A 22,690-nucleotide genomic window follows, 5' to 3' on the forward strand; every position below is an offset into this window, starting at 1 on the left:
GTAGGATCTTAACCACAATCATAATTCAGTAAAAAGCGGAGAGGTGAAATTTTTTGCATCGATGAATACGCAAATTGAATTGATGTCGGAGTTTTCAACTAAATTCTTATATTTTTTGTCAGCGCTTTTAACTCCGATGTTATTGGGTGACCTCGATCCGTATTCGTTGATGTCTTCATTCTTTAATGATTTATTAATTGAGCACTCTCGACTTTTTTATCGACTACTGATTTATTTTTATAAGTGGAAATCGAGTGATATATGAAAGACGTAATTCTTCTTTTACTATCACTCACAAGCATCTACAATATTGTAAAATAATTGTGTAAATTATTAAGTCTCTGCTTTGTTAATGCTTTAAAGTTTAACCGTGCAAGTCTGTGCAAGTAATATAATTAAAATGACAGTTTGTGTGTATATTTGTTACTCCTTGACGCCACATCTACTAAACTGATTTTTATGAAATTTCAAATGGATATGGATTAAACCCCGGATTAATAATACAAAGGCTAAAATCCATAGTTCTAGCGTGATTAGTGAAAACTGAATTTTATGCTGACAAAGTTACAAGTGTCCAGTCTAATATATCATAAAATTAGCCCTACTACACTCCAACTATGAGTACGGTATTCAGTTCTGTGTTAGGTAATATAGGAGTGGTACAGGAAAAGGTACAGCTCGCCCCAAATAACCTACTAAAATGTACTTGGGCCATTACAAATGTCATATTATCATTTAACATTACTTATTTTGTCATTATAATATAATATATTATTATATTATGTTAATTTTTAGTTATATTAAAACGCAATACAATACAAAACATGCAATTAATATTTATTTATACGTAATTCGTTAATTACTTTCACGATCATAATCGGATGCGTGCGTCAGCGGATTTCGAAAATAATACACATTGAATTGGTAATAATTAAAATAAAGTATATTTATTAATGTGAAATCCATGTTCGAAATATAAATTAAATTTTATTTCCATTTAAGGGTACTGCTACATTGCATATTTAGTATTATTGAGTAGAATTTTCAAAAGTTTCAGAATAACTAGTAAAGTATTACGGTTTTTTGTTAGTTGACAACATTGGGCTTGACTGAGATCTTAATTTAAGTGCTACTAGTACTGTTATCTTTGACTTTAAAAAGAGTTTTGAGGCTAGTCTTCAGATAAAAGAGAAATAAATTTATCGATTTATTGGACAAAGACATTGCAAGGTTACGTCAGTAGGGATTATTTAATGCCCTCCAACAAAAAAATCCAAAATATCTTTAATGTACAAAATTGGACTTAATAAAGTTGTATTATAGGTATAGATATAGATGTGCGCTTTATACTTGGACGATCGAGGGTCTGGACTCTTGAAACCTCAAAAGTTACCAGTGTCCAAACTTCATGTGCTGACAAACCTTAAGCCTTTCCTTCATGGGCTGACAAACCTTAAGCCTTCACTTCATGGACTGACAAATCTTGAGCCTTCACTTCATGGGTTGCCGAACCTTAAGCTTTTCCTTCATGGGCTGATAAAAAAAATAATAATTAAATAAATAAAATAAATAATCTTTCACTTCATAGGCCGACAAATGTTAAGCCTTTACTGCATGGGCTGACAAACCTTAAGCCTTAACTTCAAGAACTGACAAACCTTAAGGCTTCACTTGATGGACTGACAAACCTTGAGCCTTCACTTAATGGGCTGACAAACCTTAAGCATTCACTTCATGGGCTGATAAACCTTAAGACTTCACTTTATGGACTGACAAACCTGGAGGCTTCACTTCATGGGCTAACAAATGTTAAGCCTTTACTTCATGGGCCGACAAACCCACAAGCCTTCATAAAATGTGCGGTGGTGTTTGGCTAATACAGGCTTTTAATCTATTCCAATTGACACAAAAATGACAGGAAATCAATAATAATTAATTAAATTAATAACATACAACTTTATGTAACAAATTAAAACGAATTCTAAGTGGCTTACCGCTGTATAATGAGATTAAAATGCCTATACAGTAATTCTAGAGGTATTACATTATGCCAGATATTTATGTAAGTACACGCGTGAACCTCGCTTTGATCCACTTAATGACTCATTATGAAACATCACACTAAAATATTATAAATGCGAATGTGTGTGTTTGTATTTAAGTATGTTTATTAATCCTTTACATCACTGAATCAGTTTTGCTCAAAATTTAGAATAGGTATACGGGTTAAAACAACAGCTACGTCGCAAAGATCCATGGTTCTAGCGGGATGGAGTAGCGGGTATAATCACCTAGGTTGATAGTACTTACGTTACAAAGTCAATATATTAAGCTCGCCAATCTGAATTGTAGCAGCGTGGTCGGTCAAAGATCCAAAATTTCTTCTGCAGGCCTATGATGTATAATATTTTATCCCGGTGTACAAGTGACTCACTACAACGTTTTTCGTCGTATTTTCTTTTAAGTGATCATCTAACATAGTTATTTCAACGAAATTACTATGACTTTGCCATTTTACATCAAGTAGCAGTAATGAATTATTTTTATGAGTATTTCAATATATTAAGCTCGCCAATCTGAATTGTAGCAGCGTGGTCGGTCAAAGAACCAAAGTTCCTTCTGCATGCCTATGATGTATAATATTTTATCTCGGTGTACAACTCAAATAATGACTCACTACAACGTTTTTCGTCGTATTTTCTTTTAAGTGATCATCTAACATAGTTATTTCAACGAAATTACTTTAATTTAACCATTTTACATCAAGTAGCAGTGATGAATCATTTTTATGAGTATTTCAACGAAATACTTAACGAAAATAGCGGTTTATCGTCGAAATAAAGTCACTACTTAAATAATGCCATTTTACGTAAAATTACAATAATTATGTAATTTCGTTGAAAACACAATACTAGATGACTGTAAAAATAAAAATACGATGAAAAACGTGGTAATGACTCATTATTTGAGTTGTACACAGAGACAAAATATTTATACAGAATAGGCCTGGCCTGCTGAGCAGTTTTGATCCTTTAAGGGGCCATAATACGTATAAGCTATTTTATTAGAAAATTTAATTCCTTTGTATAGTCATTCTATTGTTTTAGTTGACTTCAATACATGTTTACAAAACGATGACTATCGTAGCAAGAAGTTTCTATCTTTTCTTGATTCTTGTAATTTATCCTGTCTCTTGCTGCTACACATTACTCTCCTGGCTGTATTCCTTCTCTTTTTTTTAAATTACAAAATCATGGATTAAAAAGGATAATAAAATCTAAGTTTAAATGATGATATTAATATCCGAAATAACACTACTGATTGAAGATAAAAATACAAATCGGTGCTGATAAACAAAATGTAGCATATACGAGTACATAATTCCCGTACTTATACGAGATGTATACTATTTTCTACTTCAGTGCGCCAGACGATAAAATGTTCTCCATATCGTATTTTATTTCTTACGTTTTTATTTCTATGTTAATGTTATTTAGTTCGTAAATAACGTTGTTCAGTTTCTATGAATTTTATTATCGCTTGATGTATTTTAAATTTGCACGTCATTGGAATTTAAATCAGTTCATTTGGAATTGTGATAATGGCTTTACGGTAATTTTCGATATGTTTTTGTTGTTGAAATTAATTGTCGTGGAAATTGATGTAAACTTTCATCGTATGTATGTGACCAGTTTTTGGACTATAAATATGAAATGGGAATTTTTTGAACTATGTTTATTTATAATGGATGTATTACCTATCCTTAAAAAAATAGATGTATGCTCTCGCGGACTTCTTTGTAGCTATCTTTTTGCTTATACATATTTTTTTTATAACTCTTATGGATATGTCCGTATATCTCCCTGTTCGCGGTAAACTCAAAAAAGCCTGGATTATAAAAAGAAAGCGCTGCATTTCTTTTTATAATCCAGGCTTTTTCGAGTTTACCGCAAACAGAGAGATATACAGACATACGCAGTGGAAGACTTTATTTTATAATATGTACAGATAAACAAATACATACAGAAATCAACACATGTTCATCAAAAGAAATATTTTTCAGTCATGGGAATCGAACCCGTGCAAACAGAAAGCACGGTCTCTACTACGCGGTCATAACCAATATCATAATTACCAACCCATATTCAGCTCACTGTTGAGCACGAGTCTCCTCCCAGAATGAGAGGGGTGTAGGCCTTAGTCCATCACGCTGGCGAAATGGGGATTGGCAGACTTTACACATGTAGAAAATTAAGAAAATTTTCATAAGCAATATATTACAATGATTTAATGTTGACAATTTTCCTGTAGGAATATAAAATGCATGCCATTAAAGTGAAAAATGTTTTGAACTTGAATTTCTTCAGTGAAATTTCGTAATTATTAAATGGTCAATCTAAAACTTCTTTGAAGGCTGAAGCTTGGTTTGGTGAACCCCGCTTTAGTTCGTAATTGTTTCGTTAATTATAAAGTACCCAACTTCCTTGAAAATTCAGTATGTACTAGGAGCTTATGATGTTCCTAATATTATCAAGACGTAAAATTTAATTATTTTTGTTGTTCCAAAAATACTGAATCGGTGTAAGAAAAAAAAATCACTAATAGAAAGCTACAGCCAGTAATATAGGCTATATTTTATCGCCTTTTTCCTACATCTATGAAATTACGCGGGTGAAACCGCGGGGGGTTTGCTAGTCTTTTTATATAAGTTGAGCGTTAGTCAGCTTAGGCTCCTACAATTATAGGTAAATAACTATAGAAAGCAATTAAAAGAAAGCAATTAGAAAGCAAAACTGTCCAGCCTATACACTATCTGTATACCTATGGATTATGTATACCATATTCATATAATACCATGATTTTTCAAATATCTATGCTTATATTATATAAAGCTGAAGAGTTTGTTTTTTTGCTTGAACGCGCGAATCTCAGGATTTACTGGTCCGATTTGAAAATTTTTTTCAGTGTTAGATAGCCCATTTATCGAAGAAAGCTACAGGTATATATTATTCCTGTATTCCTACGGGAACGAGAACCACGCAGGTGAAATCGCGCCACATCAGCTAGTAAAATATAATTTTTGTACAGTTAACGGTTCCCGTCCCCGAAGCTTTAGATAGATAGCTAATCTGTATTTAGTATTGGAACATTTATTTTCATTTTTATTGCTGTACTAGCGGACCCGGTCAAGCTTCGTTTTGACATAAGTGCACTTATTCTCTATCCCTACTCTACCCTTCTATACCTCTACCCCTACCCTACCTCTACCCCTACCCTACCTCTACCCTACCCTACCCCTACCTTACTCTTACCCTACCCCTACCTTACCCTACCCCTACCCTACCCTACCCCTACCCTACCCTACCCCTACCGCTTGACTCTTAAACGTTTGTATGGGAAATAGAAAAGGGCAGTTTTTAGGGTTTTCCCGGAAATTATTTGATTTTTTCTCACCTTTTAAACCTTCCCTATACCTCCACGAACATTTCAAGACCAAGATAAGATAAATCCGTTCAGCCGTTCTCGAGTTTTAGCGAGACTAACGAACAGCAATTCATTTTTATATATATAGATATGCTGTGTGTTCAACGAAATGACGTTAATAACTTCATTTAACATCAAGTGGCATTAGTCTAAATAGTGGTACAGAAAACATATGTACAAGTACAGAAGATTCACTCCGCAACGTCTTTTTTTGGTTAATAATATTACGAATGATAACGAACGGGCTAGGTTGCGCAGCGCGTGCAAAAGCCACCGATCCGAGCGGCGACATTCGCCTGTATAAGTCCCCCCAGGGTATAATGTGTATTTAGTATTGGAACATTTATTTTCATTTTATTTTATTTTTTTTTATTCTTTACAAGTTAGCCCTTGACTACAATCTCACCTGATGGTAAGTGATGATGCAGTCTAAGATGGAAGCGGATACTTGTTAGGAGGAGGATGAAAATCCACACCCCTTTCGGTTTCTACACGGCATCGTACCGGAACGCTAAATCGCTTGGCGGTACGTCTTTGCCGGTAGGGTGGTAACTAGCCACGGCCGAAGCCTCCCACCAGCCAGACCCGGATAAATTAAGAAAATCTCAATCTGCCCAGCCGGGGATCGAACCCAGGACCTCCGTCTTGTAAATCCACCGCGCATACCACTGCGCCACGGAGGCCGTCATTGTATTGTTGTATGTGCAAGACAAAAATATTTATCACTCATCGATATGCGAGTACTCATTTTGTATGTATCTACGTCAAAAAGCTTTCGTCCGTGAACCATCAGGTCGATGTCAATAAATTATTATTATTGAAGGAAGTTAAGTACACTCAAATTGAAGTAAGAAATAATTATAAATGACTAGCGGACCCGGTCAGGCTTCGCTTTGACTTATGTGCACTTCTTCCCTATCCCTACTCTAACACTACCCTACCCCTCCCTACCCCTACTTCTTCCGCTTGACTCTTAAACATTTGTATGAGAAATCCGCTTGTCTCTAAAACATTTGTATGGGAAATAGAAAACGACTGTTTTCCCGGCAATTATTCTGATTTTTCTCACCTTTTAAACCTTCTCTATACCTCCACGAACATTTCAAGACCAAGATAAGATAAATCTGTTCAGCCGTTCTCGAGTTTTAGCGAGACTAACGAACAGCAATTAATTTTTATATATATAGATAGCTTTATATCCAATTATGTTAGATGAAATAAAGAGGTAGATATATTACATAAACCAAATTCGATGTTTACAACTGGCACGCAAAAATTAATCAGTGGCGTTGTCAACGGAGCGATGACAGTACGTCGATTGAGCTCAGCTTTGCTAATTAGCATAGTTTAAACGTGCCACTTGCGGTCCGCGTATAACTACCTCTTTTTCTTCTAACATCATTGAGTTGCATATATATCACATAGAGTTGTTTGACTTTACAGTTTTTGTTATACATGGTGCCCGGAAGTATTTCCCATAACTTTGGGGATATATTCTTGATCGAAAATTTAAAATGTTCAAGGAAAAATGTGTGTTCTAAATTTAATATTTTCGGGGTAAATAATATTTCTTTTGTTAATAGATCCTAAAATGCGCCTTCTATACGCATCCTTACAATTATGACGTAGCCAAGTTTGACGTATTTTAAAATGCAAGAATAAATAATATAATTTATCTATAATATAAAAATGAATCACAAAATGCGTTGGTAAGCGCATAACTCAACAACGCCTGGACCAATTGGGCCAATTCTTTTTTTAAAATGTTCGTTGAAGTCCTAGGATGGTTTTTACGGCGAGAAAAAATCGAATAATTGCTGGAAAAACCATAAAAATAGCCGTTTTATTTTTTCCATACCAATATTTTTTAACTAAAACGTAGTCAATTTGAGCTTTATTGTAGGGGTAGGGTATGGTAGGCTAGGGTAGGGTAGGGGGTAGGGTAGGGGTAGTTGAAAGTTTCACGCAGACGAAGTCGCGGGCGTCCGCTAGTATATAATATATTTATATTCGTAAATCTGATGTTACTAAGGTAAAAAATTAAAGCACTCAGGTTATATTCTCTATTATTTCCAGACGGATGGTACAAGATGAGACTGGCTGTAATACAAACCATAATTTGATGAAATAGAACGATGAAAGAATTTTTTGCATCGATGAATACGTAAATTGAATTGAGATATTCCACTAAATCCTTATACTTGTCAGCATTCTCTTCTCAGTACCTGTCATTTATTTATCTTACTTATATACTCAGAGGCACAATTATCCCCCCACTTCAACTCATATGAGACAACTAAATAACTATAGAGGATATTTGTATAATATTAATTAACCGTTTATATATGGCAACCCTACAGTTGCAGTGTGTAAGCAGGCAACCCTTACATGTTAAATTATTGAGTATATTCTTATAACTAGTGTTCGATTTTTCATTAATTAAGCAAAGTTGATTAAATAATTTTAATAAAAAAATGAATCAAATAAAAAAAAATTGAAAAAAACTTGAAATAACATCGTAAATCTGTACAGTTGCAAGTGAAAACGATATTCAAATGCCAATAACAACTTGATGAAGGATCTAGACAGAGAATACACGATTCTGCATGTTCTATTTGAACCGTTCTCTTGTGAACTCTCAAACTTGCTCGTCTTTTGAGCTTGGAAATTTCATATTCTGTACAGGGAAAGCCTCAAGCGAAATGTTTTACAACCTAAGTTTTACGCATTTCTAGTTCTGTTCCATGTATTTCACAAGTTAAACTTATATTTGTCTCGTCTGACGGGTGTTCAATTGTCCACTTGGACAAATATTCCATTACATTTGTTTTCAACACCCTTACGTACCTACTATGTAGCAGCGGCGAAGAGTTTTTGTAAGCCAATTCCCGGCGGTTTACCTTTAAAAATCCATGCATATTCATTGTTGTACCTACTGTGTACGTATCATAAGTATACTATATATGTATAAGAAACCGGAGTTTGTATATACCTACGCTATATGAATTTCCTTTTCTTTGGGACGGACGATGACGGGACGTTCGTCTAAATTCCATACTTCGCCACTGCTATGTAGGCTATATTATATTTTGTTGTGTGTCTCTATTTTTTTCAAATAAAGAGGTTCCGCTTAATGATGTACATAAAAATATATTAGTTTGTGTATGTTTGTATGTCCGGAAAATTCGTATCCGTATTTTAATGAATTTTTAGAGAAAGTTTTAATACTTTAACACTAGTGGAACCGACTCACGGCTTGATTATAGACGGACGGATAACAGACTCTTAATAATAGGGTTTCGTCTTACCATTGGCTACAGGTACAAAAAGTATACAAACAAACATACCAAGACTTCTAAAAGCGCGACCTTTCCAAAGCCAAGTAATAAAAGGTACGCACGGAATGGAATTCGAGCCTCGAGAAAGCGCCACTTACGAAATTCAAAACATTACTTATTTCGTTTAAAAGAAACGTACGTGGAAAAGAAAATGCGTTTAATTGTCCGTAAAAAGCTCTCGGACCTGAATAAAGGAAAGGCAATCTTAGTTTTGGATTCAGGGTCACGAAAACATCGCGCAAGGTATTGTCGGAGGCACACTGATGTTTTATTCATACACAATAGGGTTGTCACTTGTTCAAACAAATATTTTTTATAGTATGACTCATTCTGTTTCCACTTTTAGTAGTAGTACATATCAATGTAACAAAGGTTATTGATACCTACTCCTTGCGATGATTTTTAACTTATCATCAGCCATTTACAACTTCTATAGACTATTACTGTAAAAATAAATAAATAAAATGTAGAGTATGTTTAATTTCTTCATTACATTATTTTATTATAAAAGGTAAATGTTATATTATTATCTATACTAATATTATATAGATAAAAGGTTTGATTGTTTGTTTGTTTGTTTGTATGTAATAAATAGGCTCTGAAACTACTGAAACGAATTGAAAAGTTCTTTCACTGTTGGGAAGCTACACTATCCCTGAGTGCTTAAGGCTATATTATATTTAATCAAGATTCAAGACTGCTTTAAGACCTTTATAAAACTTTTTGAATTATTCAATTCGAAAGATATTATTAAGGAGTTACCTTTTTACTAGAGACAATAATATCAAAGGCTTACAAATGTTATTATTAGAAAAAGTTGAGTAGTGGTAGGGTAGGGGTAGGGTAGGGGTTGAGTAGAGGTAGGGTAGGGGTAGGGAGAGGCAGAGTAGGGGTAGGGTAGCAGTAGGGTAGTTGTAGGGCGGGAGCAGAACAAGACAGGGGTAGGGAATAAGTCAAAGCTTGACTGGACCGCTAGTAAGTCATAAAATGTTAATGCATAACATTTATTTCGTAAGGATCTTGAATAGAATTTACTCTGACGATACTCAAGACGAACTATCTACAGATAAGTTATTATAAAAAAAATCTTTTTTAATAATTTAAGATTATTTTTACATCTACATATTTTACATCACTGTCAGTTTCGTGTCTGTGGGTGTGACAGCCCTGACATAAAAGAAAAGATGACAGCGATGGATAAAATAAATTTGCGTAGGTACTTTTGCGTGCGTGGTACAAATATTTATATTCTTTTTTTGTCTGCCGTGTATATTAAGCAAAGCCCATTTTATAGCCCAAGCAAACTCATCATGGAAATGAAGGCCTCAATAGCTCAACGGTACGAGCAGTCGGTCTCATCACCGAGGGGTGGTGGTTCGATCCCCACCCCGTTGGTCTATTGTCGTACCCACTCCTTATACAGTCTCTTCCGACTAGTTGGAGGGGAATGGGAATACTGGTCATAATATTTATAAGATATGATATGGCAAATATTATTTAAAAAAAAAAGGATTTTCTGACTAAAGTCTCAAATAACCTGACTAAAGCATTGGTAACAAATGTAAGCATTCCAAAGGGAAGATGTCAAACTCTCAGACTTCTTTGATTGAGTTTGATTTGAACAGTTTTAAAATTCAAATATTGTTTTAAAAACAAAGTTGATAAAGGTCATCTAAAAAGAGAACAAAATACCGAAATGTAACTCTATCATACTTGTACATCTAAACCACCATATTTTATTATCATTCTGTATTAATATTTTTATATTGTCTGTGGTGAAAGTCGCCAGCCGCTGCCATGTTGATAGTCATTTAATAAACCATATCTGATATGCTTCCTACATAAAAAAACAGATGAAAATTGATTTTTAATCAAAAGTATTTATTTGGGAAAATTCGTTATTTATTTCATTAGGTACGTACTAAGTTTATTGGGTTAGCCAGTGCTAACTAAAATGATAATGAGATTATCTGTTATAGGTATTCGTAAGTACATTTACTATGAACGATATTGCACTGGTTATCAGGCATGTAACGGCCGTTATGTCCACAATGCCCCAGTAATTAATAGACGTTGTTAATGTCAATTAGTACTTAATCCCCTAATACAATGTTAGTATTTCACCTCCAAGGTAAATAAATCATTAATCTTATCTTCGTTACACATTTATACTAATATTATAATGAAGTAGACTTTGTGAGGCTGTATGGGGGAGTGTTCTGATTTTGCCATCCATACAAAGTTTTTGCCCAGTACCATGCTGGGCATGCGGGTTCGCGCCAGTGTCGCTCTGCCCGACACCGGCCAGCAGGGTTATTATGTAACTCAGTGTACTATTCAAATAGTAAGTCACTATATCGTTTTTCATCGTATTTTCGTAATTGTGTTCATCTGACATAGTTATTTCAATAAAATTATCTTGACTACGTCATTTTACATTAAATGGCAGTGATTTTTATGTTTTACGATCATCTAACATGATTATTTCAACGAAAATACGTGAATTTTTCGTTGATGTAATGCTACTAATTGATAATGCCACTTCAATATGACTGCTACTTTTACGTAAAATGTAGATACTTATGTCATTTCGTTGAAAATACTATGTTAGATGATTGCATAAACGAAAATATGATGAAAAACGATGTAGTGACTCATTATTTGAATGGTACACCGAGATACATAATAACCCTGCTGAGGCATTTAATAGTCTAGCCTGTAGAAATCGATATACCGCCATTTATCGATCGCAAGAGCTTCGTCGGTCCATCTGCAAGGTGCACCACGAGTAGGTGAGGTTGGCAGTTGGGGAGACTGACTGGTACACCCCACTGGTGTTGCCAGTAATGACCTATGGTTCCGAGACTTGGTTGCCTTATAAGAAGACTTAGAGTCACACAACGGACGATTGAATGAGCTATGCTTGGAGTATCTGCGTGATCAAATCAGAAATGAGGAGATCCGCATAAGAACCAAAGTCACCGATATAGCTCAACAAGTCGAGAAACTAAAGTGGCAATGGGCAGGGCACATAGTTCGAAGAGCCGATGGTCGTTGGGGTCCCAAGGTGCTGAAATGGCGACCCCGCACTAGAAAGTGCAGTTTTGGTCGACCCCCCCACCAGGTGGACTGACGACATCAAGCGAGTCGCAGGGATTCGCAGGAAACAGGTGGCTCAGAATCATGATGTTTGGAAGATTTAAGTTATAATAGATTTAAGTTACTACAGTTTATATTACAATTGATATTACGATATTATATTAACTACAAGTAGACGCTGCGTGGTTTTACCCGGGGGGTTCTGGTTTTCGTAGATATAGATATAAAGGGATATAGCCTTTACAAGTGGTAAAGGAATTGTAAAACTTCCCAGTGAAAGAATTCAAATCGGTTCAGCAGTAAATGCAAACAAACAAACAAATATACAATCAAATCTTTCCTCTGTGTAATATTAAAGTGTAGATAAATTTTAATTAAAAATAAGTGAATTTGCAAAATAAATAAATGAAAGTAACAGTTTAAATTCCAACAGCAGTTTAAATATTGAATTTGTACATTTTGTGGTAAATGAAATTAAAGCTTTAATAATTTATTTTCAAATATTTAGATGTGGTGCATTATGCTTATAAATCACATAATTGCGAGATATTTTATGCATAAGATTTTCTTGTATATTTCCCAGTAATATATTTAATCAAATGTTTGTTAATTTTTTTTCTTTTATTGTTAACTAGTGGACGCCCGCTACTTTGAACGCTGTGAAATTATGTGAAATTCTGTGGTTCAAATTCCACAGACCATGGATTTTTGGGAAATAAAAGTGGCATACTCGTATATGTTGCTCAATAAACTAATCTATCTTCCAGTGAGAGCCCCAAACAATGTGAAAAGTATTAAAATCGGTCAGCCTTTCGAAAGATTAGCCTGGACAAACAAACAAACAAACAGACAGACAGTCAAGGCTCAATAGCTCAGTGATAAAGGGGCCGGATTGATCTCCGAGAGGTGGAAGTTCGATCCCCGACCGCTGGTCTATCGTCGTACCCAATCCTGACAGTCTTTTCCTGTCACTTGAAGGGGAACGGTTATATTTAACATATTTAAAATATATAGCAAACTAGAGGACGCCCACAACTTCGTCCGCGTGGAATTCAGTTTTTCACAATTCCCGCGGAAATCATGGATTTTTCCGGGATTAAGAGTAGCCTATGTGTTAATCCAGGATATTATCTATCTTCACTTTAAATTTTAGCCAAATCGGCTTAGCAGTTGCCGCGTTAAAGAGTTCCAAACATCCGTACAAACTTTCGCGTTTTTATCTTAGTAGGATATTCTTTAAAGAAAATGCAGGATATTCTTGTATACCTACCCAGTAATGTTTTATTATCAAACTATCGGACGCTCGCGACTTCGCTCGCGTGGAATTCAGTTCTTCACAAATCCCGCCGGAACCATGGATTTTTTCGGGATGAAAAGTAGCCTATTGTGTTAATCTAGAGTTAAATCTATTTCCATTCCAAATTACAGCCAAATCGCTTCAGTAGCCGCAGCGTAAAATAGGAACAAACTGACATACACTTACACACTTTCAGACTTACACACACACAAACTTTCGCCTATATAATATTAGTGTGATGTGATGTGTAAACAGTTAAGCGCAGCTTAGGCGCTTTATGTTCTGTGATTAAGACCGTTTTTTTTACAACTTAGACTTGACTTGACTACAATCTCACCTGATGGTAAGTGATGATGCAACTTAGTTAGGAGGAGGATGAAATCCACACCACTTTCGGTTTGTACACGACGTCGCACCGGAACGCTAAATTGCTGGGCAGTACGTCTCTGTCGGTAAGGTGGTAACTAGCCACGGCCAAAACCTCCCACCAGCCAGACCAGGACCAATTAAGAAAACCTCAATCGGTCCAGCCGGGAATCGAACCCAGGACCTCCGTCTTGTAAGTCGACTGCGCATACCACTGCACCACGGAGGTCAGAAAATTGTGTTACGACAATAGTCCAGTCTATCGCACAGAATCGTACCTTCTCGTAAGACCTCACGGTGTTGAGTACAGTTGATAATCGTGGAGCTATAAATTAAAATTCATATAATCCTGTCTTGAACTGAACTTGGAATCCTAGGTATTAATTACGTTCTAGGTAGTTTTATTACACTCGACGGAACTCCAAAAACATTTTGAAATTAAACGGTTCATTACCTTCGATGAATTTTAATGCGTCTCTAACATCAAGAACCTTAATATTGCTTTTACCTCTACGTCTTATTTCAATGACCCAATTTACCGGAGGCCGAAAATCGGAAATGGTTCCAAATTCCGATCATTTTATATTTTTTTCCCTTTTTTCCGTTCTGCAGTAAAAGTAGGAAATCTAATTTTCCATTCCGTACCGTCCCTCTGGCTGTCCTTTCTGCATTATCTAAGGAACTGAGAAGTGTTCTACGATTAATTTGGTTTGAATCATTTTGTGATACCCTGAATCTCGAGTTAAACTTCGTATTCCATCATTAAGCTACAATTACTAAAAAAAATTAGGTAGGTAGTTTTTTTTATTAATTCAATTGCTCATATTTTTTGTATCAGATGGTTTTTACAAATTCATTTTACTCGTACCATTGAAAATACGAAATGGAAATTAATTTATACAGCTTTTTCTTTTTCAAAATAATTATCATATGCTTTATAATTTAAAATCAGGATATTGTTGAAACCTGTTATTTGTATTATTTCTTTTATCTACCAAAACATAAATGCTAAAAGTCACACAAGACCTTAATCTGACGTTCTAACTTTTTCTTTTATAAAATATCAACAATATAAATAATATACCAACATAATTATAAACAATAAGACTTGTTTTTAATGAGAAATAATAAAAAAAAAACTTAAATTAACCTAATAAATATAGAAATCATGCCCACGTGGAATGGTGGCAAGCAGGTGTAAACAGCCAGGGTGATTCTTTGCGCAAAAAATTTTCTAGCCTTTCTGTTACCAGTCGGATATATAAATTACTAGCGGACGCCCGCGACTTCGTCCGCCCTTAGACCTCTTTAATCTAGCCCTTACAGTAGTATCGCTGTAAAAATGGAGTAACTTCTCCCGTTTTCTCGACATTTCCCTTCACTGCTCTGCTCCTATTGATCGTAGCGTGATGAAAAGTATATTATAACCTGCCCAGGAGTATGAAGAATAATTTTAGGTAGGTATCAAGTTTTGTTAAAATACGTCGAGCACTTTTTGTTTCTAAAACGAACATACAGACAGATAGAGACAAAAACTTTACTGATTGCATTTTTGACCTCAGTATGTGATTAGTGATCGATATTTATTTTAGAAATATATTTAATGTACAGAATTGAAATCTCTACAGATTTATTATAAGTATAGATTAAAACCCAATAAATAAGTCCACACAAATCTGAAAACGCAAATCAAATCCAACCAACAACCTCATTTTAATTAAAATGTTAGCGTTCATTTAATTGGGTTTTCAACTGCATTGAGAGCGTGCCAGGATCATTAGTCAACCGGACGCAAAGAAATTTAGCCCCAAATATTTTAAATTAATTTCGTATAAACAGTCTGAATGAGTCGTCACCATCAATCCTCACAAAGTGCCCGCGTCTGTACACTGAATAGGTGCCCTGAATACCTAAATACAAGCTCGTTAAACAGAGTATCGATTTAACTCAAATAGGAACTCTTCAAATCGAATGTTGTATACAGCATTGATCATGATCAATGCGGTCTATTTGGTAATAATGTGTTTGCTGTATCAATTAACTGCTTCGTTAGTCCAGTTGTTAAGCTGTTCGGCTATTAAATTCGGCGATTAAGTTAAATTGTTATCATAAGGCGTTGGGCTTATTTTGAAGTCTTGAATCGGGCTCTGAGAATAAATGTTCATATTTCATTTAAGATTTTTTCAGAGAAGTCAAAAACTATTTTAATTATTGAAGTTTCCTTAGGATAAACCTCAATAGTAGCCTGAATTTGGGAAGGCAGTGGTGTTGGTGTACCTCTGTGCCCTGGATAGCACCTAAAGCCGTCGATTGATTTCTTCCTAGTAGTCACGGTGTGCCATCCCATTGGACTGTGAATGTGGGATAATTGACATTGCACCCACATCTTTGTGGATATAATATTTGTACACCGTGTTATTTTATCCTAAGTTTGATGGTTAATCAAAAGCAGACATTGGTCAATTATTAAGTCTGCCAATCCGCATTGGGCCAGCGTGGTGGACTATTGGCCTAAGTCCCTCATTCTGAGAGGAGATTTGTGTTCAACAGTGAGTCAAATATGGGTTGTTAATGATGACGAGACATTGGCCGCCGTGGTCGAAAATGCGATAGAAAGACGGACACATGTTTAATTATTGTTTTGTTATTTTGTTTCTCAAATTAATTTAATAAATTTGTTTTGTTACAGAATGATTGAGAAGCGGACTTTGTTACAACACGAGGGAAGCTAACAAGATTCAAGCAATAATGACTATAAATTTAAGTGCGACGGAATGTAACCAAGTTTCCCAAATGTGACGTTCACTAAACTCAGTGCCAAAACAATGTTTTGCAGTAAAGAACTTAAACTACTCTATGCTACTGTTGTTCTGTTGCTCGAAGCTGAATTGTTAGTGAACACAGGTGCTATGGAGTCGAAGAGGTCTTCCATATTGGTCACGCAAAATGCGGACGACCTTAAGTCTCTGGAATTGTGCACTACGAGAAATCAACAGAGGTTGGGCAGTGTTTTTGGGAATTTCACACGCCATCACAAGAAAGGTAAATTATTTAAATTTCTTTTATATGAAAGCAAGTTCATAAATGTTGACAATAAAAAAATCTCTTGCTACTATAATTTGTTGTTAATAAAATTATAGTAATATTGTTCTTGAAGTTACACTTTGTAGTAATGAAGTTAAAGAAGTTATTGTATTTTATATACCTACCAACAAAGAATTTACTACAAGTTTACCAGTAGCTACAGGAGAAGCTTGGTGAACTTTCATCATGGATTTTATTAGTACGGTACATCATTAAACTCCTTTTGCACCTATTTGATTGATTCATAACAGGACCAAGCTTCGCTTCTTATAGAGTAAGGAATTCGGCGCTTGCCATAACAGTCCCCACCAATACAGGTTAGCGGGCTTAAGGAATTTATAATGATGAGGATAATGTCTGACTTTATATCTATGATGATCACTAACAGATCTTAAGGATTATGGTCGTCCCTGGCAGCTCTTCGAAGCAAAGGAACTACTACTGCTACTAAAAATTTTTTGTAGGAAAAAAGTCTTAATATTTCATATTTTGTCCTATCCATACCCATCACAATAGATACCAGGACCTCAAGATCTGAAGCTAAATAGGCTAAGCACTGGTGAATAAGTTTTTCTTAAACACTTTTCAGTCAGTCTATTTGTAGTACTAATTGTAATTCTTTATAGGTCATCGAAGAAGAACCACTACGACGACGTCATCAACTCAAACTACAATAACATATACCACAACTGACAGCAATGAAGGTTCTACGGAAATGTATACAACTAGTGCCTACAACGTTAGCACTAGTACCACATATCCAGAACTACCAAAACCACTTCGTCTATCATCCCTTAACTTAGATAACGACTTCGATGAAAATGTACATAATATAAATAATGTTATAGAAGCAGTTAGAGATATAAGTCACGAAAGACACCATAATAAACACCATGATCGCTTACAAAATAAAGAAATTAATACGGAATTAGATGAATCATCAATATCTAAGTCTTTAAATAAAGTTAAGAAATTGTACAGAGATTCTCCTGCATCAGCAGTCAATAAGTTAAGTGGGAGAGCTAAGAATGGTATATTTTTGACTGACAACTGCACTACTGTTATAGCTCAAATAGGAACTACTGCAATATTACACTGTGAAGTTAGTGATATAACGGAAAACACGGTAAGTCCATTATTATCTATTTTTACTGAATCCCATTGAAACTGTGTGTATATTCCATTTCAACATCGTCACTCTAAACTAGGCCTTATAGGAATGGAGATTTGGATATGTAACCCATCACGCTTCTTCAATGTGGGTTGTCGGGCTTAGGGTGATAATGTGACGTGTGATAAGAGTCAAAATATCTCGTGATGATAATGGTATGTTAACAGTTTAACGTGCTCTCCGATTCTCATACCACCAACTTACCAATTATGGCTTCAGAATTTTAAATGAGAATTTCTTGGAAGAAAAGCTCAATGTTTTATAATTACTCACGACTACCCGTGATCTGAAGTCACATGGTCCAACCACTGCTCTTATGGGGCATAGTCTATATTAATGTGTGTATGTAAACACAACAGATAGGTAGTTAATTAAGACAAAGACGCTATCTTGCAAGCCTTGATAATTAAATAACTTTCATGTGCCTTTCTAACATTCCAATCAGCTAAAATTTCGTTACCATTCAATTTTATACCCGAAATTTCATAACTTACTTTTGTTTAACAACTTAGCCGTGTTAAGTTTAATCAGATAAATGACATTAGAATCAAGAGTAATTTCGAAACCCTTAATGACTTTATTTGAGAACTTTCCGCAAGTCTCTGTGAACTTTGTCATGAATTGGAATCGTTAAATTTAATTATTTTCAGCTTCACTCAAATGATGAAGCTTTCAAGTAAACGTTCACTTTTATGATATGACGATACAATATTGATATTCTTTTTTTTTTATATAAAATCGGAATATTTGCCATATTTTTTTAAATATGATCAAAATTTTGATTCCCCTCCAACTAGTCGAGAAATTTTGTGAAGTGGGTACAAAATTAGTCTAGCGGGGCGGGGATCGAACCACCACCCCTCTGTGATGAGTTCGGTCCCTTTATTATAGAGTTATTGAGGCTCTAATAATATTGTATAAGAGTCTGCTATTAGAGGTACCAGTATTTTTTTTTTTATTAAAGCTCATAGTTTGTCAGCCTATACTCCTATCATAGCTACTAAGTACGATAGATAATAATTGAGTTTGGACTATGGTGGCTTCGAAGGGTTCATAGCTGGTTTCAAAGTTTTTTTTTTTATATTTCCCCTGACATAATTTGAGATACCAAGACTCCTCTTGCCAGTCATTTACCTTCGCGGCAATGCTTCGAATAATTCCGTAAAAAATCAAAAGTTAAGGGTCTGGCGATTTGGGGATTCCTCATGATATCCCATTAAAAATATTAAAAAATTTTTTGCTACAATAAAATTAATTAACTTTGTCAATCCTACCCGTCAAAGCCATTTTAGTCTGAACTGCATAATTATACTGTACTTACCTATATTATTAGCATGGATTGAAAAACTTTCAACCTTAATTTATTTTATTTTATTTTATTTATTTAATTATATATAATAATTACATGATAAAAATTAAAAGGTGCAGACATAAACTTGTTAAAGTTTTTCTGCGCACCCTTCGCCGTTGACAATTAAGTGAAGTAGATCTGGTTAGCGCAGGCTCTCTTCCTAATATTGAAAATAGAAATTGGGTCAAAATTGGACAAAATAAAACTATTTGATTTCAATCAAAATATCAACGACAGTTATGTTTTTTTTTTTTTTTTTTTATTCTTTACAAGTTAGCCCTTGACTACAATCTCACCTGATGGTAAGTGATGATGCAGTCTAAGATGGAAGCGGGCTAACTTGTTAGGAGGAGGATGAAAATCCACACCCCTTTCGGTTTCTACACGGCATCGTACCGGAACGCTAAATCGCTTGGCGGTACGTCCGGTAGGGTGGTAACTAGCCACGGCCGAAGCCTCCCACCAGCCAGACCTGGACAAATTAAGAAAATCTCAATCTGCCCAGCCGGGGATCGAACCCAGGACCTCCGTCTTGTAAATCCAATGCGCATACCACTGCGCCACGGAGGCCGTCATATGTCTATTGTTTTGGATAGCATTTGTCACAGGCTGCAACATCGCACATTATTAATCGCGGAATTATTTTCTATTAATAGCAAGCATTTATATGCAATATGGGTTGAGCCATTGCTAAAATTGCTTGAATTTAATTTCAAACACAATTACTTTGGTTGGGTTGTTGCATTCAAATTCGAATGCGACCAATGAAATTTACTCTGGGAAGTCCGTTTAACTTTGCATGTAGTGCTGTGACAAGTGTGTGACAGGCTTGTTGGTGTGTACAATTGTCTGTGTATCTGCAGCGCAGTTTATACCCGCTTAAGCGTAGCTTAAGTGCTTTGTGTTCTTAACGGTCGGACGGAAAGAACTTTCCGGAATAGATTTAATTTGTCTAATCTTAGTCAAATAATAATTTTATTTATCTCACTATACCTATGCCCAAAACAAAGAGACAATGTACCGCGATTTCACTCGCGTAGTTCCCGTTCCTCTGAGAATATTGGGATAAAATATAGTCTTTGACACTCACAAATAACGTGACTTCCAAGTGGCAAAAGAATTCTCAAAATCAGTTCAGTAGAGCCAGAGATTACTGCTACAAAACCACCAATTTTACCTCTACGTATACTCGTAGAGGTAATGTAATGAGGTAGTTAAGGTTATGTTATTACTAGGTACTATGTAATATTTTGTTTGATAGAAACAATGTAATAGTTAACTAAACATACAAAACGATAATAATAATGTTGTCGCATTCATTCAACCATTAACAACAGGAGTAAAAACATTTACGTTAAACTTTATGTAAAACATAAAACGTTTACAATAAAATGTTGAAGAGTACAATGTAGTTAAAACGTTTGATGTCAGAATTACGAGAATATCGCCACTGCAGTTTTAAACTTCTACACCGCAGCGCTGGTTTTTCAAATGGAAATTGTGCTGCAAATTTAGATATCTACAAGCAAGTGGTCTGATGGAACACTTACTTACGCCGGATTTGTGTTTGTCTGACGTGTCGTGTCGTGACGCGTCATAACAGAATCGGTATCATACATTTTACATGGCAACGTTTACACTTATGTTGTGACATGTCGTGATTTGATATGACGCATACAAAATGTATGATACCGATTCTGTTCTGATGCGTCATGACACGACACGTCAGACAAATATAAATCCAGTTTTAAGCCGGATACCGATTCTGTTCTGATGCGTCACGACACTTCACGTCAGACAAATATAAATCCGGCTTTAACTAATACATTTATGAAATACAAGCGGAAGCCCGTGGCTTTGTTCGCGCTTAAGCTTGTAACTTCGTTGTAAAATATTACTACCATAAATAATCTCATGTCAAAAATTTACTGGTTTGAAAAGAGCCAGTTGACTAAAAAAATATAGTAATTTAATCATCATCATCATAATTATCAGCCGATGGGCTTCCACTGCTGGACATAGTCCTCTTGCATGAACTTCCAAACATAACGGTCTCGAGCCGCCGGCATCCGGCTCCCTGTAAGACGCTTGATGTCCTCGGTCTACCTAGTAGAGGATCGACCAACACTGCGCTTTCCTGCACCTTGGGACCCCAACATCCATTGGCTCTTCAAACTATGTGGCCTTTTTAAAAAAAAAAAAAACTATGTGGCCTGCCCATTGCCACTTCAGCTTAGCAACTCACTGAGTTATGTCAGTGACTTTGGTTCAATAGCAATATAAAGCCTAGTAATATAACGTAAACGGAGCCGTGAATCGAAACATAACTTTTCAGAGATTAGGTATAGTTGATTGACTTTTCCTAAAAAGATTTTTTGTACTCGCTTTTCTAATAATCTACTCAATTTAAAACCTCAATCCTTAAATAACTATTGGTAAACATAATAAGAACCTTAATTACTTTTCATAATGTAATTACAGTAATGTACCTATTTATAATTGTGTATACTTGTGGGAAGGTTGGTCGACCAAGGAGAATTGCTGACATACGCAAAACTTTATCAGATTTATACAATCTATTCAGCTGCTTTCAGTGTGACCGAACTATAACTAATTAATCTTTTAGGTGACGTGGATCAGGAGGAAAGATTACTCACTGTTATCAGTCGGCCTTGTCACTTATAGTGCAGACAGCAGATTCTTTTCGGCCCACGGGAGACATGTCAAGGTGAGAAATATACGACTGTTTTTCATTTCTTGTAGAAAAATAACCTGCCGTTGCCAGACATAGCGCACTTTATGAAGGCTGAATAATGAATATTGTTCGCCAATGCTCTTAACATAGATGCATACCTACTATAATAATTGTGATAGCACTCATATAAGTTGTCAATAAGTTTGTGATACAAATCCATAACGCCGTTACATATTTGTATGTTATAGTCTGGCAAGTTCATTGTTAACACTCCCATGATATAGGGGCGACGGGGGGAAAAACTGCGCGGGTGTGAAATCGTGTTTTTCATTCATCGCTACACGCCCCCCGGCTCACGCGGCCCATTGAGAGTGTTACGAACGAAGTTGCCAAGCTATAGTTGCTCATATCATTTAAATACATAGCTACAAATAATGGCCCAAGAAGGCGTAAGCTATTTTAGGCAATTGTTTGACAAAAGTATTGTTTTTTTTCTACTAAAAATCAGTCTTTCCTACTATCCCTGATATTCCTGACTCGTAATATAAATCTGCAGTGACAACGCCCTATTATAGTGTAGTCAATTATTGAGTTGGACGCATGGTGGCAAGTCTCCTCAATTGTCCAAATAAAAAATATTTTTAACAAAATTGAAGCGACTTCAAAGAAGCTAGCTTCCGTGGTAACCTTTCGCTAGAGAATTTCTCTTAGAAAACCGTTAGGGGTGTTTTTCGAAGGGTTGCCGTAAAATTAAATGACTGAGGACATGAGCATAATACTTACTGAGGAAAATATTGAAAAATAC

At 35.4% G+C, this 22,690-nt stretch overlaps 1 protein-coding gene across 1 annotated transcript in view; it reads left to right on the forward strand.

Moving 5' to 3' along the window:
• LOC112050277 (uncharacterized) overlaps positions 1-22,690 on the forward strand; it is a 57,162-nt gene that overhangs the window by 24,265 nt on the left and 10,207 nt on the right. The window contains exons 2-4 of the mRNA XM_052887769.1: positions 16,274-16,626; positions 17,295-17,794; positions 21,817-21,918. Coding sequence (XP_052743729.1) covers positions 16,410-16,626; positions 17,295-17,794; positions 21,817-21,918 — 819 coding nt within the window. The 5' untranslated portion in view covers positions 16,274-16,409. The remainder of the gene's footprint in view (positions 1-16,273; positions 16,627-17,294; positions 17,795-21,816; positions 21,919-22,690) is intronic.

Source organism: Bicyclus anynana, chromosome 2 (genome assembly GCF_947172395.1).
Source record: "Bicyclus anynana chromosome 2, ilBicAnyn1.1, whole genome shotgun sequence".
Lineage (NCBI taxonomy): Eukaryota > Metazoa > Arthropoda > Insecta > Lepidoptera > Nymphalidae > Bicyclus > Bicyclus anynana.